Source organism: Panulirus ornatus, chromosome 42 (genome assembly GCF_036320965.1).
Source record: "Panulirus ornatus isolate Po-2019 chromosome 42, ASM3632096v1, whole genome shotgun sequence".
Lineage (NCBI taxonomy): Eukaryota > Metazoa > Arthropoda > Malacostraca > Decapoda > Palinuridae > Panulirus > Panulirus ornatus.
Window position 1 is genome coordinate 18,784,363 of NC_092265.1, and position 27,872 is coordinate 18,812,234.

The 27,872-nt window shown below is 41.8% G+C and overlaps 2 protein-coding genes across 2 annotated transcripts in view; both read left to right on the top strand.

Annotated features, from left to right (window-relative positions):
* The window catches only part of LOC139761956 (armadillo repeat-containing protein 7), a 174,342-nt gene extending 170,180 nt beyond the window's left edge, over window positions 1-4,162 (top strand). Inside the window, exon 6 of the transcript XR_011715651.1 lies at window positions 3,814-4,162. The gene's annotated coding sequence lies outside the window, so the exon portion shown is untranslated. The remainder of the gene's footprint in view (window positions 1-3,813) is intronic.
* On the top strand, window positions 3,758-27,375 carry LOC139761952 (importin-11-like). The gene is made up of 2 exons (XM_071686665.1): window positions 3,758-5,065; window positions 26,420-27,375. The coding sequence occupies exons 1-2, from the start codon at window positions 3,773-3,775 to the stop codon at window positions 26,657-26,659; spliced, it is 1,533 nt and encodes a 510-aa protein (XP_071542766.1). The 5' UTR covers window positions 3,758-3,772; the 3' UTR covers window positions 26,660-27,375.
* The last annotated feature ends 497 nt before the right edge of the window (window positions 27,376-27,872 follow it).

Genomic DNA, 27,872 nt, shown 5'->3' on the forward strand with positions numbered 1-27,872 from the left:
ATTATAGGTGCACATGGACCTGGGCATGAGAAGAAAGATCATTAGAGGCAAGTGTTTTGGGAGCAGCTGAGTGAGTGTGCTAGTAGTTTTGATGCACAAGACCGGGATATAGTGATGGGTGTTTTGAGTGGAAAGGTGAGTAACGTGGCAGTTGAGGGAATAATGGGGTGTTCAGTGTTGTAAATGGAAATGGTGAAGAGCTTGTAGATTTATGTGCTGAAAAAGGACTGGTGATTGGGAATACCTGGTTTAAGAAGAGATATACATAAGTATAAATATGTAAGTAGGAGAGATGGCCAGAGAGCATTATTGGATGACGAGTTAATTGATAGGCGCACGAAAGAGAGGACTTTTGGATGTTAATGTGCTGAGAGGTGCAACTGGAGGGATGTCTGATCATTATCTTGTGGAGGCAAAGGTGAAGATTTGTAAAGGTTTTCAGAAAAGAAGAGGGAATGTTGGGGTGAAGAGAGTGGTGAGAGTAAGTGAGCTTGGAAAGGAGACTTGTGTGAGGAAGTACCAGGAGAGACTGAGTATAGAATGGAAAAAGGTGAGAACAATGGAAGTAAGGGGAGTGGGGGAGGAATGGGATGTATTTAGGGAAACAGTGATGGCTTGCGCAAAAGATGCTTGTGGCACGAGAAGCGTGGGAGGAGGGCAGATTAGAAGGGGTAGTGAGTAGTGGGATGAAGAAGTAAGGATATTGGTGAAAGAGAAGAGAGAGGCATTTGGATGAGTTTTGCAGGGAAATAATGCAAATGACTGGGAAGTGTATAAAAGAAAGTGGCAGGAGGTCAAGAGAAAGGTGCAAGAGGTGAAAAAGAGGGCAAATGAGAATTGGGGTGAGAGAGTATCATTAAATTTTGGGGAGGATAAAAAGACGTGTTGGAAGGAGGTAAATAAAGTGCGTAAGACAAGAGAACAAATGGGAACATCGGTGAAGGGGGCTGATGGGGAGGTCATAACAAGTAGTGGTGATGTGAGAAGGAGATACAGTGAGTATTTTGAAGGTTTGTTGAATGTGTTAGATGATAGAGTGGCAGATATAGGGTGTTTTGGTCGAGATGGTGTGTGAAGTGAGAGGGTTAGGGAGAATGATTTGGTAAGCAGAGAAAGAGGTAGTAAAAGGCTTGTGGAAGATGAAATCTGGCAAGGCAGCGGGTTTGGATGGTATTGCAGTGGATTTTATGAAAAAAGGGGGTGACTTTGTTGTTGACTGGTTGGTAAGGATATTTAATGTACGTATGTCTCTTGATGAGGTGCCTGAGAATTGGCGGAATGCATGCATAGTGCCATTGTACAAAGGCAAAGGGGATAAAGGTGAGTGCTCATATTCTAAAGATATAAGTTTGTTGAGTATTCCTGGTAAATTATATGGTAGGGTATTGATTGAGAGGGTGAAGGCATGTTTGTACACATCATCAGATTGGGGAAGAGCAGTGTGGTTTCAGAAGTGGTAGAGGATGTGTGGATCAAGTGTTTGCTTTGAAGAATGTTTGTGAGAAATACTTAGAAAAGCAAATGGATTTGTATGTAGTATTTATGGATCTGGAGAAAGCATATGATAAGAGTTGATAGAGATGCTCTGGAGAAGGTATTCAGAATATATGGTGTGGGAGGCAAGTTGCTAGAAGCAGTGAAAAGTTTTTATTGAGGATGTAAGGCATGTGTACGAGTAGGAAGAGAGGAAAGTGATTGGTTCTTGGTGAACTTCGGTTTGCGGCAGGGGTGTGTGATGTCTCCATGGTTGTTTAATTTGTTTATAGATGGGGTTGTTAGGGAGGTGAATGGAAGAGTTTTGGAAAGAGGTGCAAGTATGCAGTCTGTTGTGGATGAGAGAGCTTGGGAAGTGAGTCAATTGTTTGCTGATGATACAGTGCTGATGGCTGATTCGTGTGATAAACTGCAGAAGCTGGTGACTGAGTTTGGTAAAGTGTGTGAAAGAAGAAAGCTGAGAGTAAATGTGAATAAGAGCAAGGTTATTAGGCACAGTAGGGTTGAGGGACAAGTCAGTTGGGAGGTAACTTTGAATGGAGAAAAACTGGAGGTAGTGAAGTGTTTTAGATATCTGGGATTGGATTTTTCAGCGGATGGAACAATGGAATCGGAAGTGAGTCACAGGGTGGGGAAGGGGATGAAAGTTTTGGGAGCATTGAAAAATGTGTGGAAGGTGAGAACTTTATCTCGGAAAGCAAAAATGGGTATGTTTTGAAGAAATAGGGGTTCAAACAATGTTATATGGTTGTGAGGTGTGGGCTGTAGATAGAGTTGTGTGGAGGAGGATGGATGTGCTGGAAATGAGATGTTTGAGGACAATATGGGGTGTTAGGTGGTTTGATTGAGCAAGTAATGAAAGGGTAAGAGACGTGTGGTAACAGAGAGTGTGTGGTTGAGAGAGCAGAAGAGGGTGTATTGAAATGATTTGGTCATATGGAGAGAATGAGTGAGGAAAGATTGACCAAGAGGATATATGTGTCAGAGGTGGAGGGAACGAGGAGAAGTGGGAGACCAAATTGGAGGTGGAAAGATGGAGTGTTAAAGATTTTGAGCGATTGGGGCCTGAACATGCAGGCAGGTGAAAGGCGTGCAAGGAATAGAGTGAATTGGAACGTTGTGGTATACCGGGGTCGATCTGCTGTCAGTGGATTGAACCAGGGCATTTGAAGCATCTGGGATAAACCATGGAAAGTTTTGTGTGGCTTGGATGTGGAAAGGGAGCCGTGGTTTCGGCGCATTATAAATGACAGCTAGAGACTGAGTGTGAACGAATGTGGCCTTTGTTGCCTTTTCCTAGTGCTACGTTATGCACGTGCGGAGGGAGGGGGTTGTCATTTCATGTGTGGCAGGGTGGTGACAGGACTGAATAAAGGCAGCAAGTATGAATTATATGCATGTGTATATATGTATATGTTTGTGTATGTATATATATACGTACACGTTGAAATGTATAGGTATGTATATGTGCGTGTGTGGACCTGTGTGTATATACATGTGTACGTGGGTGGGTTGGGCCATTCTTTCATCTGTTTCCTTGCGGTACCTCGCTAACTAGGGAGACAGCAACAAGGTATGATAGAATATCTGTGTATGTATATATATGTATACGTTGAAATGTATATGTATGTATGTGTGCATGTGTGGGTGTTTATGTATATACATATGTATGTGGGTGGGGTGGACCATTCCTCATCTGTTTCCTTGCGCTACCTCACTAGCGCGGGAGATGGTGGTTAAGTATATTAGAAATACTAAATATATTTCTTAATTGTTTATGAATCAGAGTGATACCATAAAATGTTTTAAACATTTCTTTGAGTTTGGAGTGCATCCCACCACTATTAATTTTTTTTCCTTCATACATGTTCTCCATTTCCCGCATTAGCAAGGTAGCATCAAGAACAGATGACTGAGCCTTAGAGGGAAAAACTCTCACTTTTTCCCCTTCTCTGTTCCCTCTTTTGATAAGTAAAACAGGAGGGGAAGATGCTGCCATGCGCTCCCACCTCCTTTTAGTTGTCTTCTGCGACATGCAGGGAATACATGGGCAGTATTCTTTCTCCCCTATCCCCAGAGCTGTGACACGTTTTTAGGAAATATTTTTTTGTAGCTTGAAACCACATGGATTTTGGGAGCATGTTTGCCATAATGAACAAACGTTACCTATATTGGAAATTTATGGACTTGTGAAAAGGGGATGTTATATGAATATTTTAAATATTTCTGTGAAATGTTAGTAAATTGGCATGTTCCTGAAGATGATTATGTATACAAGATGCTTTTGTTCAAATATATTAATTTTGATAGCAGTGATAGTAATGAGTTACTTGCCTCTTTTCAGGAGTTAACAGTTCCCATGTTCTCGTTCTTGTTGGAATTATGGCGATCAGAAACAGCAGCATTCCTAGCGCCTGGAGTGGAAAACATAGAGCTTGTGGTCCCAAGCTTGGAACGCTCACATCTTGCACTCAAGATCCTTCGTAAGCTTGTGATACATGGATTTAAGAAGCCTGAAGAGAATGAAGATGCTATAATGTTTATAGAGAGTATATATGATCGTGTGAAAGTGATGTTGACGTTCCGGAAACAACATGAGAGTAGTGAACATGTTAAAACTATTTCTGAGAAATATGTAGTACTTTTGACAAAAGTATTGCTTGACATGCTTGAAAATTTTCCATTCTCATATTTACAGTTCATAAAACCTAGTTTAGAATTGACCGCATATTTTGTATTTACACCTGTTGGTGATGGATTTATTTTTGAAAGATTTACTGTGCAGTGTCTCAACTTGATAAAGGCCATCCTATTGTGTCCAGAGTATAAGCCATGCAAAGTTATAGAGGATACCAAGGATCCCCGGACTCTAGAAGCTTTTAGAATCAAGTCAGAATTCTTCACAAGTTCAGTTTTAGCAGGAATGTGCCACAAACTTATATCCCATTATTTTTTGCTTACTCAGGATGACCTTGAGGTGTGGGATTCTGATCCAGAAGGATTTTGTATGGAAGTGGAAGGTGGTGAATCATGGAAATATAGTCTTCGGCCGTGCACAGAAACACTTTTTGTGTCATTGTTCCATGAGTATAGAAGTGCACTTATCCCTGTGTTGATGGAAATGGTGCGATCATCTCATAATCTTGTTAATCCAAGTGACTATCATGGAATTCTTCAGAAGGATGCTGTTTATAATGCTGTTGGATTGGCAGCTTTTGAACTTTTTGATGACATTGATTTTGATCAGTGGTTTACCTCTTCTTTGATTAATGAATTAAAAGTTAAGGACTCAAATTACCGCATAATTCGACGCCGTGTCATTTGGCTCATTGGACAGTGGACAAGTGTGAAATTTTCCCCAGAACACCGGCCTACGCTGTATGAAGCATGCATCCACCTCCTTGCTCCAGAAGAGGATTTTGTTGTCCGCCTAAGTGCAGCAATGACACTCAAACATTCTGTGAATGACTTTGAGTTTGATCCAGAGCAGTTCATGCCTTATCTCTCAACTATTTTTGGCCTTTTGTTCAGCCTTCTGAAGGAGGCCCATGAGTGTGATACCAAAATGCAGGTGAGAATATGCATATATTTTGGGGCAAAGGGGCTTTGGTGATAATACCATAACAAAACTGTATCTGTGAAGGGCAAGTTTTTATTTTGATGACCTCTGTTGAGAAAAGTAAGTATATTTAGACAGTGTTTAATTGTGTTGAACTGCTTAAGTCAGAGTGAAATGAGGTGTGTAGATTGGGATTATGACAGGAAATTGAGATGTATGATAGATATGAAATATACCTTGAGTATAAAACATTTATGTGGAGCAAGTGTGACAGTGAAATGTATGTGGAATGGGAGATATTTAGGGACAAAATGCATTTATGTGCATGAGAAGTGTGTGTCATGCGATGGGTGGGATGTAGGCATGTAAGAAATGGTAGTGAGTGTTAGGAGGAGGAAGTTAAGATATTTTCAAGAAAGTTTGTGTTATCTGCTGGAAAGAAGTGTGAGTGATTTGGATGTGTACATGAGGAAGCAGCAGAAGTTCAAAAAGGAGTGACAAAGAGGGCAGTAGAGAATTGTGATAGGAGAAAACAGATGCAATGGGATATAGCATGTGATGAATACCAAGATAGTTTGTTGTTCTTATTTTTTTACTATTATACTAAGTTGCTGTCTCCCATGTCAGTGAAGTAGCTCAAAGAAACAGATGAAAGAGTGGCCCAACCCACCTACATACACATGTATATACATGAAACGCCCACACACGCACATATACATACCTATACAGAATGGAAAAAGGTGAGAACAAAGGACATAAGGGGAGTGGGGGAGGAATGGGATGTATTTAGGGAAGCAATGAGGGCTTGCGCAAAAGATGCTTGTGGTATGAGAAGCGTGGGAGGTGGGCAGATTAGAAAGGGTAGTGAGTGGTGGGATGAAGAAGTAAGATTATTAGTGAAAGGAAAGAGAGAGGCATTTGGGCGAATTTTGGCGGAAAATAATGCAAATGAGTGGGAGATGTATAAAAGAAAGAGGCAGGAGGTCAAGAGAAAGGTGCAAGAGGTAAAAAAGAGGATAACAGAGTTGGGTTGTGAGAGTATCATAAAATTTGAGGGAGAATAAATAGGTGTTTTGGAAGGAGGTAAATAAAGTGCATAAGACAAGGGAACAAATGGGAACATTGTTGTAGGGGGCTAATGGGGAGGTGATAACAAGTAGTGGTGATGTGAGAAGGAGATGGAGTGAGTATTTTGAAGGTTTGTTGAATGTGTTAGATGATAGAGTGGCAGATATAGGGTGTTTTGGTCGAGGTGGTGTGCAAAGTGAGAGGGTTAGGGAGAATGATTTGGTAAATAGAGAAGAGGTAGTAAAAGCTTTGTGGAAGATGGAAGCCGGCAAGACAGTGGGTTTGGATGGTATTGCAGAGGAATTTATTAAAAAAGGGGGTGACTTTTTTGTTCACTGGTTGGTAAGGGTATTTAACGTATGTATGACTCATGGTGAAGTGCCTGAGGATTGGCGGAATGCTTGCATAGTGCCAGTGTACAAAGGCAAAGGGGATAAAAGTGATTGCTCAAATTACAGAGGTATAAGTTTGTTGAGTATTCCTGGGAAATTACATGGGAGGGTATTGATTGAGAGGGTGAAGGCATGTACAGAGCATCAGATTGGGGAAGAGCAGTGTGGTTTCAGAAGTGGTAGAGGATGTGTGGATCAGGTATTTGCTTTGAAGAATGTATGTGAGAAATACTTAGAAAAGCAAATGGATTTGTATGTAGCATTTATGGATTTGGAGAAGGCATATGATAAAGATGATAGAGATGCTCTGTGGAAGGTATTAAGAATATATGGTGTGGGAGGCAAGTTGTTTGAAACAGTGAAAAGTTTTTATCAAGGATGTAAGGCATGTGTAGTGTTGGAAGAGAGGAAAGTAATTGGTTCCCAGTGAATGTTGGTTTATTGCAGCATGGCTGTTTAATTTGTTTATGGATGGGGTAGTTAGGGAGGTGAATACAAGAGTTTTGGAAAGAGGGGCAAGTATGCAGTCTGTTGTGGATGAGAGAGCTTGGGAAGTGAGTCAGTTGTTGTTTGCTGATGATACAGCGCTGGTGGCTGATTCATGTGAGAACCTGCAGAAGCTGGTGACTGAGTTTGGTAAAGTGTGTGAAAGAAGAAAGCTGAGAGTAAATGTGAATAAGAGCAAGGTTATTAGGTACAGTAGGGTTGAGGGTCAAGTCAATTGGGAGGTAAGTTTGAATGGAGAAAAACTGGAGGAAGTGAAGTGTTTTAGATATCTGGGAGCGGATTCGGCAGCAGATAGAACCATGGAAGCGAAAGTGAATCATAGGATGGGGGAGGGGGCGAAAGTTCTGGGAGTGTTGAAAAATGTGTGGAAGTCGAAAACATTATTTTGGAAAGCAAAAATAGGTATATTTGATGGAATAGTGGTTCCAACAATGTTATATGATTGTGAAGCATGGGCTTTGGATAGAGTTGTGCGGAGGAGGGTGGATGTGTTGGAAATGAGATATTTGAGGACAATATGTGGTGTGAGGTGGTTTGATCAAGTAAGTAATGAAAAGGTAAGAAAGATGTGTGGTAATAAAAAGAGTATGGTTGAGAGAGAAGAAGAGGGTTTATTGAAATGGTTTGGTCACATGGAGAGAATGAGAGAGGAAATATTGACAATGAGGATATATGTGTCAGAGGTGGAGGGAATGAGGAGAAGTAGGAGACCAAATTGGAGGTGGAAGGATGGAGTGAAAAAGATTTTGAGTGATCGGGGCCTGAACATGGAGAAGGGTGAAAGGCGTGCAAGGAATAGAGTGAATTGGGATGATGTGGTATACCAGGGTCGATGTGCTATCAGTGGATTTAATCAGGGCATGTAAAGCATCTGGAGTAAACCATGGAAAGTTCTGTGCCTTACATACTCGATAAAAACTTTTCACTGCTTCTAACAACTTGCCTCCCACACCATATATTCTTAATACCTTCCACAGAGCATCTCTATCATCTTTATCATATGCCTTCTCCAGATCCATAAATGCTACATATAAATCCATTTGCTTTTCTAAGTATTTCTCACATACATTTTTCAAAGCAAACACCTGATCCACACAACCTCTACCACTTCTGAAACCACACTGCTCTTCCCCAATCTGATGCTCTGTACATGCCTTCACCCTCTCAATCAATGCCCTCCCATATAATTTCCCAGGAATACTCAACAGAGTAATTTGAGCAAAACCATATAGAGTGAAAAAAGAAAGACTGGAATAAGTGACAGACTTAAAGTATTTAGGAGCTATCTTGGGTAAGTTTGGTGATATGGAAAGAGATATGAGGGAGAGAGCAGTATAGGGTAGAAGAATCATTGAGTCCATTAGTTTCTGAATGATGAAGGGTTTGGTTGTATGGAAATGAAAAAAATGATTAAGGGACAGCCTACTCTTCCCAACCCAGACCTGTGCAGCCAAATCATGGACATGGAATGAATCAGAGGTCAAGAATCAGACTGTGGAAATGAGCTGTTTGAGAGTGAGTATATGGTATGACTAGATGAATTGAAGAAAGAAATAAGAGGGTGTATGAGAGATGTGGTATGGCAGAGAATAGGAAGGGAGTGAATTGTGGAGTGGTAGAGTGGGTGAAATGTGATGCTTTGAGGTGGTTTGGGCATGTGGAAAGAATGCAAGGTGAGGAGTTTTACAAGGAGAGTGTATGTTGATACAATTAAAGGAGTTGGTGTGAAAAGAAGACTGCCAGTGACACAGGGAAATACAGTGGAAAAGTACCGGATGGAGAGAAATGGTGTATGCGAGGGAGGCATGTAAGGACGGATAAGTGGAGACTTTTGCTGCGGCCACCCTCTTGATTTGAGTTCCTGGAGAGGATGAGCTTCAGAGATATAAATAGATAGATAAATTGATTACATTTTTCAGGTTTTTAGATAAGATGTACATTGTTAACTGTGAAGAATGAAGAATATTCTTCCTAGAAAATATGCAAAGTAAGAGCTAGAAGAAGTTATAGTGAAAAAGTTGTTAGGAAAGATGAAGAGAAGTAATTTTAGAGTATTAAGGGTTGTGGAGAAAAAAAAAGGCTATGTATTGAAACTGTGAAAACAGATAGTACAGTATACAGAAGTACAACAATTTGTATGTTAGTAGAGAAAGATCAAGAATTGGGGCTCCATGGCTATGGAACTCCCATTTCATAGTTTACAAAAGGATGATTATCAAAAAAAAAAAACTGGTATTGTGTAGTCTTTAAAAGGATATGATGCACAAGTTAAAATATTTTTGATTTTTATGAATGCAAATCAGGGCAATAGAAGAGTACTGCAGGAAGCTCTGTTAAGAATTGGAAAAATTTTTGAAAAATGGATACTTTTTAAATACAGGAAAGTCAGTTGATGTAATGTTTGGAGAAATCATTAGAAAGGCACATGGATGAAAGTTCAGGAAAGTATGTTTATGAAGGTGATATATGGAATATCTTATGTTAGCCAGCGAGGTATTTGTTTGCATAGTGAAGGTATAAGAGAGATGAAACTACAGAAGAGAAGGTTAAATGCCAATAGAGAAAGTGTTAAAATTAGGGATATCTTATTTGTGTAAATAAATTATACATTTCCCTTTTCCATAGCCAGAGGTTGAGCCATTATGTGACATTCATTTTTTCATTTCATTTCCAGCTAGAAGTTTCAGTTTTCTAAATTATTTCTTCCATTTATCATATATATATATATATATATATATATATTTTTTTTTCTTCCTTTGTCGCTGTCTCGCGCATTTGCGAGGTAGTGCAAGGAAACAGACGAAAGAAATGGCCCAACCCACCCCCATATACATGTTTATACGTACGTCCACACACGCAAATATACATACCTACACAGCTTTCCATGGTTTACCCCAAACGCTTCACATGCCCTGATTCAACCCACTGACAGCACGTCAACCCCGGTATACCACATCGATCCAATTCACTCTATTCCTTGCCCTCCTTTCACCCTCCTGCATGTTCAGGCCCCGATCACACAAAATCTTTTTCACTCCATCTTTCCACCTCCAATTTGGTCTCCCACTTCTCCTCGTTCCCTCCACCTCCGACACATATATCCTCTTGGTCAATCTTTCCTCACTCATTCTCTCCATGTGCTCAAACCATTTCAAAACACCCTCTTCTGCTCTCTCAACCACGCTCTTTTTATTTCCACACATCTCTCTTACCCTTACGTTACTTACTCGATCAAACCACCTCACACCACACATTGTCCTCAAACATCTCATTTCCAGCACATCCATCCTCCTGTGCACAACTCTATCCATAGCCCACGCCTTGCAACCATACAACATTGTTGGAACCACTATTCCTTCAAACATACCCATTTTTGCTTTCCGAGATAATGTTCTCGACTTCCACACATTCTTCAAGGCTCCCAGAATTTTTGCCCCCTCCCCCACCCTATGATCCACTTCCACTTCCATGGTTCCATCCACTGCCAGATCCACTCCCAGATATCCAAAACACTTTACTTTCTCCAGTTTTTCTCCATTCAGACTTACCTGACTTGACCCTCAACCCTACTGTACCTAATAACCTTACTCTTATTCACATTTACTCTTAACTTTCTTCTTTCACACACTTTACCAAACTCAGTCACCAGCTTCTGCAGTTTCTCACATGAATCAGCCACCAGCGCTGTATCATTAGCGAACAACAACTGACTCACTTCCCAAGCTCTCTCATCCCCAACAGACTTCATACTTGCCCCTCTTTCCCAGACTCTTGCATTCACCTCCCTAACAACCCCATCCATAAACAAATTAAACAACCATGGAGACATCACACACCCCTGCCGCAAACCTACATTCACTGAGAACCAGTCACTTTCCTCTCTTCTTACACGTACTCATGCCTTACATCCTCGATAAAAACTTTTCACTGCTTCTAACAACTTGCCTCCCACACCATATATTCTTAATACCTTCCACAGAGCATCTCTATCAACTCTATCATATGCCTTCTCCAGATCCATAAATGCTACATACAAATCCATTTGCTTTTCTAAGTATTTCTCACATACATTCTTCAAAGGAAACACCTGATCCACACATCCTCTACCACTTCTGAAACCACACTGCTCTTCCCCAATCTGATGCTCTGTACATGCCTTCACCCTCTCAATCAATACCCTCCCATATAATTTACCAGGAATACTCAACAAACTTATACCACTGTAAGAAAGTAAATTCTCGATTGATATGGGTAAAACTGAAAGTTGATGGAGAGAGATGGGTGATTATTGGTGCATATGCACCTGGGGATGAGAAGAAAGATCATGAGAGGCAAGTGTTTTGGGAGCGGCTGAATGAGTGTGTTAGTGGTTTTGATGCACGAGACTGGGTTATAGTGATGGGTGATTTGAATGCAAAGGTGAGTAATGTGGCAGTTGAGGGAATAATTGGTATACATGGGGGTGTTCAGTGTTGTAAATGGAAATGGTGAAGAGCTTGTAGATTTATGTGCTGAAAAAGGACTGGTGATTGGGAATACCTGGTTTAAAAAGCGAGATATACATAAGTATATGTATGTAAGTAGGAGAGATGGCCAGAGAGCGTTATTGGATTACGTGTTAATTGACAGGCGCACGAAAGAGAGACTTTTGGATGTTAATGTGCTGAGAGGTGCAACTGGAGGGATGTCTGATCATTATCTTGAAGAGGCTAAGGTGAAGATTTGTATGGGTTTTCAGAAAAGAAGTGTGAATGTTGGGGTGAAGAGGGTGGTGAGAGTAAGTGAGCTTGGGAAGGAGACTTGTGTGAGGAAGTACCAGGAGAGACTGAGTATAGAATGGAAAAAGGTGAGAACAATGGAAGTAAGGGGAGTGGGGGAGGAATGGGATGTATTTAGGGAATCAGTGATTGATTGCGCAAAAGATGCTTGTGGCATGAGAAGAGTGGGAGGTGGGTTGATTAGAAAGGGTAGTGAGTGGTGGGATGAAGAAGTAAGTTTATTAGTGAAGGAGAAGAGAGAGGCATTTTGGACGATTTTTGCAGGGAAAAAATGCAATTGAGTGGGAGATGTATAAAAGAATGAGACAGGAGGTCAAGAGAAAGGTGCAAGAGGTGAAAAAGAGGGCAAATGAGAGTTGGGGTGAGAGAGTATCATTTAATTTTAGGGAGAATAAAAAGATGTTCTGGAAGGAGGTAAATAAAGTGCGTAAGACAAGGGAGCAAATGGGAACTTCAGTGAAGGGCGCAAATGGGGAGGTGATAACAAGTAGTGGTGATGTGAGAAGGAGATGGAGTGAGTATTTTGAAGGTTTGTTGAATGTGTTTGATGATAGAGTGGCAGATATAGGGTGTTTTGGTCGAGGTGGTGTGCAAAGTGAGAGGGTTAGGGAAAATGATTTGGTAAACAGAGAAGAGGTAGTAAAAGCTTTGCGGAAGATGAAAGCCGGCAAGGCAGCAGGTTTGGATGGTATTGCAGTGGAATTTATTAAAAAAGGGGGTGACTGTATTATTGACTGGTTGGTAAGTTTATTTAATGCATGTATGACTCATGGTGAGGTGCCTGAGTATTGGCGGAATGCATGCATAGTGACATTGTACAAAGGCAAAGGGGATAAGAGTGAGTGCTCAAATTACAGAGGTATAAGTTTGTTGAGTATTCCTGGTAAATTATATGGGAGGGTATTGATTGAGAGGGTGAAGGCATGGACAGAGCATCAGATTGGGGAAGAGCAGTGTGGTTTCAGAAGTGGTAGAGGATGTGTGGATCAGGTGTTTGCTTTGAAGAATGTATGTGAGAAATACTTAGAAAAGCAAATGGATTTGTTTGTCGCATTTATGGATTTGGAGAAGGCATATGATAGAGTTGATAGAGATGCTGTGTGGAAGATATTAAGAATATATGGTGTGGGAGGAAAGTTGTTAGAAGCAGTGAAAGTTTTTATCGAGGATGTAAGGCATGTGTACGTGTAGGAAGAGAGGAAATTGATTGGTTCTCAGTGAATGTAAGTTTGCGGCAGGGGTGTGTGATGTCTCCATGGTTGTTTAATTTGTTTATGGATGGGGTTGTTAGGGAGGTAAATGCAAGAGTTTTGGAAAGAGGGGCAAGTATGAAGTCTGTTGGGGATGAGAGAGCTTGGGAAGTGAGTCAGTTGTTGTTCGCTGATGATACAGCGCTGGTGGCTGATTCATGTGAGAAACTGCAGAAGCTGGTGACTGAGTTTGGTAAAGTGTGTGGAAGAAGAAAGTTAAGAGTAAATGTGAATAAGAGCAAGGTTATTAGGTACAGTAGGGTTGAGGGTCAAGTCAATTGGGAGGTGAGTTTGTATGGAGAAAAACTGGAGGAAGTGAAGTGTTTTAGATATCTGGGAGTGGATCTGGCAGCGGATGGAACCATGGAAGTGGAAGTGGATCATAGGGTGGGGGAGGGGGCGAAAATTCTGGGGGCCTTGAAGAATGTGTGGAAGTCGAGAACATTATCTCGGAAAGCAAAAATGGGTATGTTTGAAGGAATAGTGGTTCCAACAATGTTGTATGGTTGCGAGGCGTGGGCTATGGATAGAGTTGTGCACAGGAGGATGGATGTGCTGGAAATGAGATGTTTGAGGACAATGTGTGGTGTGAGGTGGTTTGATCGAGTGAGTAACGTAAGGGTAAGAGAGATGTATGGAAATAAAAAGAGCGTGGTTGAGAGAGCAGAAGAGGTTGTTTTGAAGTGGTTTGAGCACATGGAGAGAATGAGTGAGGAAAGATTGACCAAGAGGATATATGTGTCGGAGGTGGAGGGAACGAGGAGAAGAGGGAGACCAAATTGGAGGTGGAAAGATGGAGTGAAAAAGATTTTGTGTGATCGGGGCCTGAACATGCAGGAGGGTGAAAGGAGGGCAAGGAATAGAGTGAATTGGAGCGATGTGGTATACCAGGGTTGACGTGCTGTCAGTGTATTGAATCAAGGCATGTGAAGCGTTTGGGGTAAACCATGGAAAGCTGTGTAGGTATGTATATTTGCGTGTGTGGACGTATGTATATACGCCTGTCAATTAACACGTAATCCAATAACGCTCTCTGGCCATCTCTCCTACTTACATAAGTATACTTATGTATATCTCTTTTTAAACCAGGTATTCCCAATCATCAGTCCTTTTTCAGCACATAAATCTACAAGCTCTTCACCATTTCCATTTACAACACTGAACACCCCATGTATACCAATTATTCCCTCAATTGCCACATTACTCACCTTTGCATTCAAATCACCCATCACTATAACCCGGTCTCGTGCATCAAAACCACTAACACACTCATTCAGCTGCTCCCAAAACACTTGCCTCTCATGATCTTTCTTCTCATGCCCAGGTGCATATGCACCAATAATCACCCACCTCTCTACATCAACTTTCAGTTTTACCCATATTAATCGAGAATTTACTTTCTTACATTCTATCACATACTCCCACAACTCCTGTTTCAGGAGTATTGCTACTCCTTCCCTTGCTCTTGTCCTCTCACTAACCCCTGACTTTACTCCCCAGACATTCCCAAACCACTCTTCCCCTTTACTCTTGAGCTTCGTTTCACTCAGAGCCAAAACATCCAGGTTCCTTTCCTCAAACATACTACCTATCTCTCCTTTTTTCACATCTTGGTTACATCCACACACATTTAGGCACCCCACTCTGAGCCTTCGAGGAGGATGAGCACTCCTCGCGTGACTCCTTCTTCTGTTTCCCATTTTAGAAAGTTAAAAAAATACAAGGAGGGGAGGATTTCTGGCCCCCCGCTCCCGTCCCCTCTAGTCGCTTTCTACGACACGCGAGGAATACGTGGGAAGTATTCTTTCACCCCTATCCCCAGGGATAATATACATATATATATACATACACACATACACACACATACACATACATATGCACATATACACACACACACACATACATATATATACATATGAAAGATGTAAGAAACAATTTAGAAAACTGAAACTTCTAGCTTGAAATGAATGAAAAAATGAATGTCACATAATGGTTCAACCTCTCGCTATGGAAAAAGGAAATGTATAATTTATTTACACAAACGTCAATAGCAGTTCTCATCAATTTAACCACTGTATCAATAAGCTTCAATGTCTAAGCTACATTTTTCTCCAATTTCACTATTTTCTTGTCAAAACACAATGTATGAAAACTATCACTCCAGTAACACAACTATAAATATTTACTTCCCCTTTAAAAAAAGTTCTGGGGAATATATATATATATATATATATATATATATATATATATATATATATATATATTTTTTTTTTTTCTTTGTCGCTGTCTCCCGCGTTTGCGAGGTAGCGCAAGGAAACAGACGAAAGAAATGGCCCAACCCACCCCCATAAACATGCCTTGATTCAATCCACTGACAGCACGTCAACCCCGGTATACCACATCGCTCCAATTCACTCTATTCTTTGCCCTCCTTTCACCCTCCTGCATGTTCAGGCCCCGATCACACAAAATCTTTTTCACTCCATCTTTCCACCTCCAATTTGGTCTCCCTCTTCTCCTTGTTCCCTCCACCTCCGACACATATATCCTCTTGGTCAATCTTTCCTCACTCATTCTCATAAATATATTCTTTCTTTCATACTATTCGCCATTTCCCGCATTAGCGAGGTAGCGTTGAGAACAGAGGACTGGGCCCTTGAGGGAATATCCTCACCTGGGCCCCTTCTCTGTTCCCTCTTTTGGAAAATTAAAAAACAAGGAAACAGACGAAAGAAATGGCCCAACCCACCCCCCTACACATGTATATACATACGTCCACACACGCAAATATACATACCTACACAGCTTTCTATGGTTTACCCCAGACTCTTCACATGCCCCGATTCAATCCACTGACAGCACGTCAACCCCGGTATACCACATCGCTCCAATTCACTCTATTCCTTGCCCTCCTTTCACCCTCCTGCATGTTCAGGCCCCGATCACACAAAATTTTTTTCACTCCATCTTTCCACCTCCAATTTGGTCTCCCTCTTCTCCTCGTTCCCTCCACCTCCGACACATATATCCTCTTGGTCAATCTTTCCTCACTCATTCTCTCCATGTGCCCAAACCATTTCAAAACACCCTCTTCTGCTCTCTCAACCACGCTCTTTTTATTTCCACACATCTCTCTTACCCTTACGTTACTTACTCGATCAAACCACCTCACACCACACATTGTCCTCAAACATCTCATTTCCAGCACATCCATCCTCCTGCGCACAACTCTATCCATAGCCCACGCCTCGCAACCATACAACATTGTTGGAACCACTATTCCTTCAAACATACCCATTTTTGCTTTCCGAGATAATGTTCTCGACTTCCACACATTCTTCAAGACTCCCAGAATTTTCGCCCCCTCCCATACCCTATGATCCACTTCCGCTTCCATGGTTCCATCCGCTGCCAGATCCACTCCCAGATATCTAAAACACTTCACTTCCTCCAGTTTTTCTCCATTCAAACTCACCTCCCAGTTGACTTGACCCTCAACCCTACTGTACCTAATAACCTTGCTCTTATTCACATTTACTCTTAACTTTCTTCTTTCACACACTTTACCAAACTCAGTCACCAGCTTCTGCAGTTTCTCACATGAATCAGCCACCAGCGCTGTATCATCAGCGAACAACAACTGACTCACTTCCCAAGCTCTCTCATCCACAACAGACTTCATACTTGCCCCTCTTTTCATAACTCTTGCATTCACCTCCCTAACAACCCCATCCATAAACAAATTAAACAACCATGGAGACATCACACACCCCTGCCGCAAACCTACATTCACTGAGAACCAATCACTTTCCTCTCTTCCTACACGTACACATGCCTTACATCCTCGATAAAAACTTTTCACTGCTTCTAACAACTTGCCTCCCACACCATATATTCTTAATACCTTCCACAGAGCATCTCTATCAACTCTATCATATGCCTTCTCCAGATCCATAAATGCTACATACAAATCCATTTGCTTTTCTAAGTATTTCTCACATACATTCTTCAAAGCAAACACCTGATCCACACATCCTCTACCACTTCTGAAACCACACTGCTCTTCCCCAATCTGATGCTCTGTACATGCCTTCACCCTCTCAATCAATACCCTCCCATATAATTTACCTGGAATACTCAACAAACTTATACCTCTGTAATTTGAGCACTCACTCTTATCCCCTTTGCCTTTGTACAATGGCACTATGCACGCATTCCGCCAATCCTCAGGCACCTCACCGTGAGTCATACATACATTAAATAACCTTACCAACCAGTCAACAATACAGTCACCCCCTTTTTTAATAAATTCCACTGCAATACCATCCAAACCTGCTGCCATGCCGGCTTTTACTACCTCTTCTCTGTTTACCAAATCATTTTCCCTAACCCTCTCACTTTGTACACCACCTCGACCAAAACACCCTATATCTGCCACTCTATCATCAAACACATTCAACAAACCTTCAAAATACTCACTCCATCTCCTTCTCACATCACCACTACTTGTTATCACCTCCCCATTTGCGCCCTTCACTGAAGTTCCCATTTGCTCCCTTGTCTTACGCACTTTATTTACCTCCTTCCAGAACATCTTTTTATTCTCCCTAAAATTTAATGATACTCTCTCACCCCAACTCTCATTTGCCCTTTTTTTTCACCTCTTGCACCTTTCTCTTGACCTCCTGTCTCTTTCTTTTATACGTCTCCCACTTGACTGCATTTTTTCCCTGCAAAAATCGTCCAAATGCCTCTCTCTTCTCTTTCACTAATACTCTTACTTCTTCATCCCACCACTCACTACGCTTTCTAATCAACCCACCTCCCACTCTTCTCATACCACAAGCATCTTTTGCGCAATCCATCACTGATTCCCTAAATACATCCCATTCCTCCCTCACTCCCCTTACTTCCATTGTTCTCACCTTTTTCCATTCTGTACTCAGTCTCTCCTGGTACTTCCTCACACAAGTCTCCTTCCCAAGCTCACTTACTCTCACCACCCTCTTCACCCCAACATTCACTCTTCTTTTCTGAAAACCCATACAAATCTTCTCCTTAGCCTCCACAAGATAATGATCAGACATCCCTCCAGTTGCACCTCTCAGCACATTAACATCCAAAAGTCTCTCTTTCGCGCACCTGTCAATTAACACGTAATCCAATAACACTCTCTGGCCATCTCTCCTACTTACATAAGTATACTTATGTGTATCTTGCTTTTTAAACCAGGTATTCCCAATCATCAGTCCTTTTTCAGCACATAAATCTACAAGCTCTTCACCATTTCCATTTACGACACTGAACACCCCATGTATACCAATTATTCCCTCAACTGCCACATTACTCACCTTTGCATTCAAATCACCCATCACTATAACCCGGTCTCGTGCATCAAAACCAATAACACACTCATTCAGCTGCTCCCAAAACACTTGCCTCTCATGATTTTTCTTCTCATGCCCAGGTGCATATGCACCAATAATCACCCACCTCTCTTCATCAACTTTCAGTTTTACCCATATTAATCGAGAATTTACTTTCTTACATTCTATCACATACTCCCACAACTTCTGTTTCAGGAGTATTGCTACTCCTTCCCTTGCTCTTGTCCTCTCACTAACCCCTGACTTTACTCCCCAGACATTCCCAAACCACTCTTCCCCTTTACCCTTGAGCTTCGTTTCACTTAGAGCCAAAACATCTGAGTGTGAATTGTGTGCATGGTTATATATGTATGTGTCTTTGTGTGTATATATATATGTGTACATTGAGATATATAGGTATGTTTATTTGCGTGTGTGGATGTGTATGTATATACATTGTGTATGGGGGTGGGTTGGGCCATTTCTTTCGTCTGTTTCCTTGCGCTACCTCGCAAACACCGGAGACAGCGACAAATCAAAATAATATAAATATGATATTATCCCTGGGGTTAGGGGTGAAAGAATACTTCCCACACATTCCTTACGTGTCGTAGAAGGCGACTAGAGGGGACGGGAGCGGGAGGCCAAAAATCCTCCCCTCCTTGTATTTTAACTTTCTAGAAATGGGAAACAGAAGGAGACACGCGGGGAGTGCTCATCCTCCTCGTAGACTCAGATTGGGGTGTCTAAATGTGTGTGGATGTAACCAAGATGTGAAAAAAGGAGAGATAGGTCGTATGTTTGAGGAAAGGAACCTGGATTTTTTGGCTCTGAGTGAAACGAAGCTCAAGGGTAAAGGGGAAGAGTGGTTTGGGAATGTCTTGGGAGTAAAGTCAGGGGTTAGTGAGAGGACAAGAGCAAGGGAAGGAGTAGCAGTACTCCTGAAACAGGAGTTGTGGGAGTGTGTGATAGAATGTAAGAAAGTAAATTCTCGATTAATATGGGTAAAACTGAAAGTTGATGGAGAGAGATGGGTGATTATTGGTGCATATGCACCTGGGCATGAGAAGAAAGATCATGAGAGGCAAGTGTTTTGGGAGCAGCTGAATGAGTGTGTTAGTGGTTTTGATGCATGAGACCGGGTTATAGTGATGGGTGATTTGAATGCAAAGGTGAGTAATGTGGCAGTTGAGGGAATAATTGGTATACATGGGGTGTTCAGTGTTGTAAATGGAAATGGTGAAGAGCTTGTAGATTTATGTGCTGAAAAAGGACTGATGATTGGGAATACCTGGTTTAAAAAGCGAGATATACATAAGTATACGTATGTACGTAGGAGGGATGGCCAGAGAGCGTTATTGGATTACGTGTTAATTGACAGGCGCACGAAAGAGAGACTTTTGGATGTCAATGTGCTGAGAGGTGCAACTGGAGGGATGTCTGATCATTATCTTGTGGAGGCTAAGGTGAAGATTTGTATGGGTTTTCAGAAAAGAGGAGTGAATGTTGGGGTGAAGAGGGTGGTTAGAGTAAGTGAGCTTGGGAAGGAGACTTGTGTGAGGAAGTACCAGGAGAGACTGAGTACAGAATGGAAAAAGGTACAACAATGGAAGTAAGGGGAGTGGGGGAGGAATGGGATGTATTTAGGGAATCAGTGATGAGTGATGGAGTGCGCAAAAGATGCTTTTGGCATGAGAAGCGTGGGAGGTGGTTTGATTAGAAAGGGTAGTGAGTGGTGGGATGAAGAAGTAAGAGTATTAGTGAAAGAGAAGAGAGAGGCATTTGGACAATTTTTGCAGGGAAAAAATGCAAATGAGTGGGAGATGTAAGAGACAGGAGGTCAAGAGAAAGGTGCAAGAGGTGAAAAAGAGGGCAAATGAGAGTTGGGGTGAGAGAGTATCATTAAATTTTAGGGAGAATAAAAAGATGTTCTGGAAGGAGGTAAATAAAGTGCGTAAGACAAGGGAGCAAATGGGAACTTCAATGAAGGGGGCTAATGGGGAGGTGATAACAAGTAGTGGTGATGTGAGAAGGAGATGGAGTGAGTATTTTGAAGGTTTGTTGAATGTGTTTGATGATAGAGTGGCAGATATAGATTGTTTTTGTCGATGTGGTGTGGAAAGTGAGAGGGTTAGGGAAAATGATTTGGTAAACAGAGAAGAGGTAGTAAAAGCTTTGCAGAAGATGAAAGCCGGCAAGGCAGCAGGTTTGGATGGTATTGCAGTGGAATCTATTTAAAAAGGGGGTGACTGTATTGTTGACTGGTTGGTAAGGTTATTTAATGTATGTATGACTCATGGTGAGGTGCCTTAGGAGTGGCGTAATGTGTGCTTAGTGCCATTGTACAAAGGCAAAGGGGTTAAGAGTGAGTGCTCAAATTACAGAGGTATAAGTTTGTTGAGTATTCCTGGTAAATTATATGAGAGGGTATTGATTGAGAGGGTGAAGGCATGTACAGAGCATCAGATTGGGGAAGAGCAGTGTGGTTTCAGAAGTGGTAGAGGATGTGTGGATCAGGTGTTTGCTTTGAAGAATGTATGTGAGAAATACTTAGAAAAGCAAATGGATTTGTATGTAGCATTTATGGATCTGGAGAAGGCATATGATAGAGTTGATAGAGATGCTCTGTGGAAGGTATTAAGAATATATGGTGTGGGAGGCAAGTTGTTAGAAGCAGTGAAAAGTTTTTATCGAGGATGTAAGGCATGTGTACGTGTAGGAAGAGAGGAAAGTGATTGGTTCTCAGCGAATGTAGGTTTGTGGCAGGGGTGTTTGATGTCTCCATGGTTGTTTAATTTGTTTATGGATGGGGTTGTTAGGGAGGTGAATGCAAGAGTTATGAAAAGAGGGGCAAGTATGAAGTCTGTTGTGGATGAGAGAGTTTGGGAAGTGAGTCAGTTGTTGTTCGCTGATGATACAGCGCTGGTGGCTGATTCATGTGAGAAACTGCAGAAGCTGGTGACTGAGTTTGGTAAAGTGTGTGAAAGAAGAAAGTTAAGAGTAAATGTGAATAAGAGCAAGGTTATTAGGTACAGTAGGGTTGAGGGTCAAGTCAATTGGGAGGTAAGTTTAAATGGAGAAAAACTGGAGGAAGCAAAGTGTTTTAGATATCTGGGAGTGGATCTGGCAGCGGATGGAAGCAGAAGTAAATCATAGGGTGGGGGAGGGGGCGAAAATCCTGGGAGCCTTGAAGAATGTGTGGAAGTGGAGAACATTATCTCGGAAAGCAAAAATGGGTATGTTTGAAGGAATAGTGGTTCCAACAATGTTGTATGGTTGCGAGGCGTGGGCTATGGATAGAGTTGTGCGCAGGAGGGTGGATGTGCTGGAAATGAGAGTTTTTAGGACAATGTGTGGTGTGAGGTGGTTTGATCGAGTAATAATGTAAGGGTAAGAGAGATGTGTGGAAATAAAAAGAGCGTGGTTGAGAGAGCAGAAGAGGGTGTTTTGAAATGGTTTGGGCACATGGAGAGAATGAGTGAGGAAAGATTGACCAAGAGGATATATATGTTGGAGGTGGAGGGAACGAGGAGAAGTGGGAGATCAAATTGGAGGTGGAAAGATGGAGTGAAAAAGATTTTGAGTGATTGGGGCCTGAACATGCAGGAGGGTGAAAGGCGGGCAAGGAATAGAGTGAATTGGATCGATGTGGTATACCGGGGTTGACGTGCTGTCAGTGGATTGAATCAGGGCATATGAAGCGTCTGGGTAAACCATGGAAAGTTGTGTGGGGCCTGGATGTGGAAAGGGAGCTGTGGTTTCGGGCATTATTGCATGACAGCTAGAGACTGAGTGTGAACGAATGAGGCCTTTGTTGTCTTTTCCTAGCGCTACCTCGCACACATGAGGGGGGAGGGGGATGGTATTCCATGTGTGGCGAGGTGGCGATGGGAATGAATAAAGGCAGACAGTGTGAATTGTGTGCATGGGTATATATGTATGTGTCTGTGTGTGTATATATATGTGTACATTGAGCTGTATAGGTATGTATATTTGCGTGTGTGGACGTGTATGTATATACATGTGTATAGGGGTGGGTTGGGCTATTTCTTTCATCTGTTTCCTTGCGCTACCCCGCAAATGCGGGAGACAGCGACAAAGGAAAATAGATAAATAAAATATATATATATAATCCCTGGGGGTAGGAGAGAAAGAATACTTCCCACGCATTCCTCACACTTCGTAGAAGGCGACTGGAGGGCACGGGAGCGGGGGGCCAGAAATGCTCCCCTCCTTGTATTTTAACTTTCTAAAATGGGAAACAGAAGAAGGAGTCACGCGGGGAGTGCTCATCCTCCTCGTAGGCTCAGATTAGGGTGTCTAAATGTGTGTGGATGTAACCAAGATGTGAAAAAAGGAGAGATAGGTAGTATGTTTGAGGAAAGGAACCTGGATGTTTTGGCTCTGAGTGAAATGAAGCTTAAGGGTAAAGGGGAAGAGTGGTTTGGGAATGTCTTGGGAGTAAAGTCAGGGGTTAGTGAGAGGACAAGAGCAAGGGAAGGAGTAGCATTACTCCTGAAACAGGAGTTTTGGGAGTATGCGATAGAATGTAAGAAAGTAAATTCTAGATTAATATGGGTAACACTGAAAGTTGATGTAGAGAGATATGTGATTATTGGTGCATATGCACCTGAGCATAAGAAAGATTATGAGAGGCAAGTGTTTTGGGAGCAGCTGAATTAGTGTGTTAGTGGTTTTGATGCACAAGACCGGGTTAAAGTGATGGGTGATTTGAATGCAAAGGTGAGTAATGTGGCAGTTAAGGGAAGAATTGGTATACATGGGGTGTTCAGTGTTGTAAATGGAAATGGTGAAGAGCTTGTAGATTTATGTGCTGAAAAATGACTGGTGATTGGGAATACCTGGTTTAAAAAGCGAGATATACATAAGTATATGTATGTAAGTAGGAGAGTGTTATTGGCCAGAGAGTGTTATTGGATTACGTGTTAATTGATAGGCGCGCGAAAGAGAGATTTTTGGATGTTAATGTGCTGAGAGGTGCAACTGGATGGATGTCTGATCATTATCTTGTGGAGGCGAAGGTGAAGATTTGTATGGGTTTTCAGAATAGAAGAGAGAATGTTGGGTGAAGAGGGTGGTGAGAGTAAGTGAGCTTGGGAAGGAGACTTGTGTGAGGAAGTACCAGGAGAGACTGAGTACAAAATGGAAAAAGCTGAGAACAAAGGAGGTAAGGGGAGTTGGGTAGGAATGGGATGTATTTAGGGAACAGTGATGGCTTGCACAAAAGATGCTTGTGGCATGATAAGAGTGGGAGGTGGTTTGATTAGAAAGGGTAGTGAGTGGTGGGATGAAGAAGTAAGATTATCAGTGAAAGAGAAGAAAGAGGTATTTGGATGATTTTTTGCGGGAAAAAATGCAAATGAGTGGGATACGTATAAAAGAAAGAGACAGGAGGTCAAGAGAAAGGTGCAAGAGGTGAAAAAGAGGGCAAATGAGAGTTGAGGTGAGAGAGTATCATTAAATTTTAGGGAGAATAAAAAGATGTACTGGAAGGAGGTAAATAAAGTGTGTAAGACAAGGGAGCAAATGGGAACTTCAGTGAAGGGGGCTAATGGGGAGGTGATAAGAAGTAGTGGTGATGTGAGAAGGAGATGGAGTGAGTATTTTGAAGGTTTGTTGAATGTGTTTGATGATTGAGTGGCAGATATAGGGTGTTTTGGTCGAGGTGGTGTGCAAAGTGAGAGGGTTAGGGAAAATGATTTGGTAAATAGAGAAGAGGTAGTAAAAGCTTTGCGGAAGATGAAAGCTGGCAAGGCAGCAGGTTTGGATGGTATTGCATTGGAATTTATTAAAAAAGGGGGTGACTGTTTTAGTGACTGGTTGGTAAGGTAATTTAATATATGTATGAATCATGGTGAGGTTCCTGAGGATTGGCGGAATGCGTACATAGTGCCATTGTAGAAAGGGAAAAGGGATAAGAGTGAGTGCTCAAATTAAAGAGGTATAAGTTTGTCGAGTATTCCTGGTAAATTATATGGGAGGGTATTGATTGAGAGGGTGAAGGCATGTACAGAGCATCAGATTGGGGAAGAGCAGTGTGGTTTCAGAAGTGGTAGAGGATGTGTGGATCAGGTGTTTGCTTTGAAGAATGTATGTGAGAAATACTTAGAAAAGCAAATGGATTTGTATGTAGCATTTATGGATCTGAATAAGGCATATGATAGAGTTGATAGAGATGCTCTGTGGAAGGTACTAAGAATATATGGTGTGGGGGGCAAGTTGTTAGAAGCAGTGAAAAGTTTTTATCGAGTATGTAAAGCATGTGCACGTGTAGGAAGAGAGGGAAGTGATTGGTTCTCAGTGAAAGTATGTTTGTGGCAGGGGTGTGTGATGTCTCCATGGTAGTTGAATTTGTTTATGTATGGGGTTGTTAGGGAGGTGAATGCAAGAGTTTTGGAAAGAGGGGCAAGTATGAAGTCTCTTGGGGATGAGAGAGCTTGGGAAGTGAGTCAGTTTTTGTTCGCTGATGATACAGCACTGGTGGCTGATTCATGTGAGAAGCTGCAGAAGCTGGTGACTGAGTTTGGTAAAGTGTGTGAAAGAAGAAAGTTGAGAGTAAATGTGAATAAGAGCAAGGTTATTAGGTACAGTAGGGTTGAGGGTCAAGGTAATTGGGAGGTAAGTTTGAATGGAGAAAAACTTGAGGAAGTAAAGTGTTTTAGATATCTGGGAGTGGATCTGGCAGTGGATGGAACCATGGAAGCGGAAGTGAATCATAGGGTGGGGGAGGGGGTGAAAATCCTGGGAGCCTTGAAGAATGTGTGGAAGTGGAGAACATTATCTCGGAAAGCAAAAATGGGTATGTTTGAAGGAGTAGTGGTTCCAACAATGTTGTATGGTTGCGAGCCGTGGGCCATTGATAGAGTTGTGCGCAGGAGGGTGGATATGCTGGAAATGAGATGTTTGAGGACAATATGTGGTGTGAGGTGGTTTGATCGAATAAGTAATGTAAGTGTAAGAGAGATGTGTGGAAATAAAAAGAGCATGGTTGAGAGAGCAGAAGAGGGTGTTTTGAAATGGTTTGGTCACGTGGAAAGAATGAGTGAGGAAAGATTGACCAAGAGGATATATGTGTTGGAGGTGGAGGGAACGAGGAGAAGTGGGAGACCAAATTGGAGGTGGAAAGATGGAGTGAAAAAGATTTTGAGTGATTGGGGCCTGAACATGCAGGAGGGTGAAAGGCGGGCAAGGAATAGAGTGAATTGGATCGATGTGGTATACCGGGGTCGATTTGCTGTCAATGGATTGAATCAGGGCATGTGAAGCATCTGGAGGAAACCATGGAAAGTTCTGTGGGGTCTGGATGTGGAAAGGGAGCTGTGGTTTTGGGCATTATTGCATGACAGCTATAGACTGAATGTGAACGAATGGGGCCTTTGTTGTCTTTTCCTAGCGCTACCTCGCACACATGAGGGGGGAGGGGGATGTTATTCCATGTGTGGCGAGGTGGTGATGGGAATGAATAAAGGCAGACAGTGTAAATTGTGTGCATGGGTATATATGTAGGTGTCTGTGTGTGTATGTATATGTGTACATTGAGATGTATGGGTATCTATATTTGCGTATGTGGACGTGTATATATATACATTGTGTATGGGTATGGGTTTGGCCATTTCTTTCATCTGTTTCCTTGCGCTACCTCGCAAATGCGGGAGACAGCGATAAAGCAAAAAAAAAAAAAAAAAAATCTTATTTGAAGATGGAAAAGGAAGGATTTGGAATATAGGAATCATGCTATATGTGATAATGTAAGGAATGGAGACCTCACCTCAGTTATGAATCAGTTGATTGTGTAAAGTAAAAAAGTAAGCCATATACGATGAATCATCGCAGTGTGTGACATGAAAATGTTGGGTTTGCTTATATAACAAGGAAGTTTTATGTTTCACTTGAATACAGTGAATATGGGTTATGGATTATTATACAATAGGTAGATAGACTAAACATATATTTTTATTGGAAGTGTATCTACTGTTTATTCCAGGTTTTGCATGTTATGTCCTTCATGATTGAGGTTGTGGGTGTAGGCATCCAGCCACATGCTGCTCCTCTTGCACAGTATTTACCTGGACTCTGGGAGGAATCCTCTGATCATAGCATGTTGCGATGTGCTATTTTAACAACGCTAGTTCACATGGTTACTGGGCTCATGGTAAGTTATTTTTTCTCAAGAAAGTATTTGCTTTCTTTTCAGGCATTGATAATCACGAGTGTTGTGGTTTAAATTTTCCCAATAGTTTTTTCTGTAATAAAAGACCTTTTTTTAATCTCTGTTTATATCTTAATTTTCAGTTTTTTCAGTTTCACATTATCTATGTTAATGTTAAGTTGTTTATATCTTAATTTTCAGTTTTTTCAGTTTCACATTATCTATGTTAATGTTAAGTTTTCTTCAAATAATATTGGTTTGGGAATGTTTTTGGGAGTAAAGTCAGGGGTTGGTGATAGGACAAGAGCAAAGGAAGGAGTAGCACTACTGAAACAAGAGTTGTGGGAGTATGTGATAGGGTGTAAGAAAGTATGGGTGAAACTGAAAGTGGATGGAGAGAGATGGGCAATTATTGGTGCCTATGCACCTGGGCATGAGAAGAATGATCATTAGAGGCAAGTGTTTTGGGAGCAGCTGAGTGAGTGGGTTAGCAGTTTCGTTGCACGAGACTGGGTTATAGTGATTGGTGATTTGAATGCAGAGGTGAGTAATGTGGCAGTTGAGGGAATAACTGGTGTACATGGGGTGTTCAGTGTTGTAAATGGAAATGGTGAAGAGCTTGTAGATTTATGTGCTGAAAAAGGACTGGTGATTGGGAATACCTGGTTTGAAAAGAGAAATATACATAAGCATATGTATGTAAGTAGGCGAGATGGCCAGAGAGCGTTATTGGATTACATGTTAATTGATAGGCACGTGAAAGAGAGACTTTTGGATGTTAATGTGCTGAGAGGTGCAACTAGAGGGATGTCTGATCCTTATCCTGTAGAGGCGAAGGTGAAGGTTTGTAGAGGTTTTCAGAAAAGAAGAAGAATGTTGGGGCGAAGAGGGTGGTGAGAGTAAGTGAGCTTGGGAAGGAGACTTGCGTGAGGGTATGGTACCAGGAGAGACTGAGTACAGAATGGAAAAAGGTGAGAACAATGGAAGCAAGGGGAGTGGGGGAGGAATGGGATGTATTTAGGGAAGCAGTGATTGCTTGCACAAAAGATGCTTGTGCATGAAAAGCGTGGTAGGTGGGCAGATTAGAAAGCGTGGTGAGTGGTGGGATGAAGAAGTAAGATTATTAGTGAAAGAGAAGAGAGAGGCATTTGGACAATTTTTGCAGGGAAGTAGTGCAAATGACTGGGAGATGTATAAAAGAAAGAGGCAGGAGGTCAAGAGAAAGGTGTGAGAGGGAAAAAGAGGGCAAATGAGAGTTGGAGTGAGAGAGTATCATTAAATTTTAGGG

Bases quoted from the DNA above. Each gene is read 5' to 3' on its own strand.
- LOC139761952 (XM_071686665.1), top strand. From the start codon at position 3,773: ATGCTTTTGTTCAAATATATTAATTTTGATAGCAGTGATAGTAATGAG. The intron at 5,066-26,419 runs GTGAGAATATGC...TGTTTATTCCAG, and splicing joins AGTGTGATACCAAAATGCAG to GTTTTGCATGTTATGTCCTT.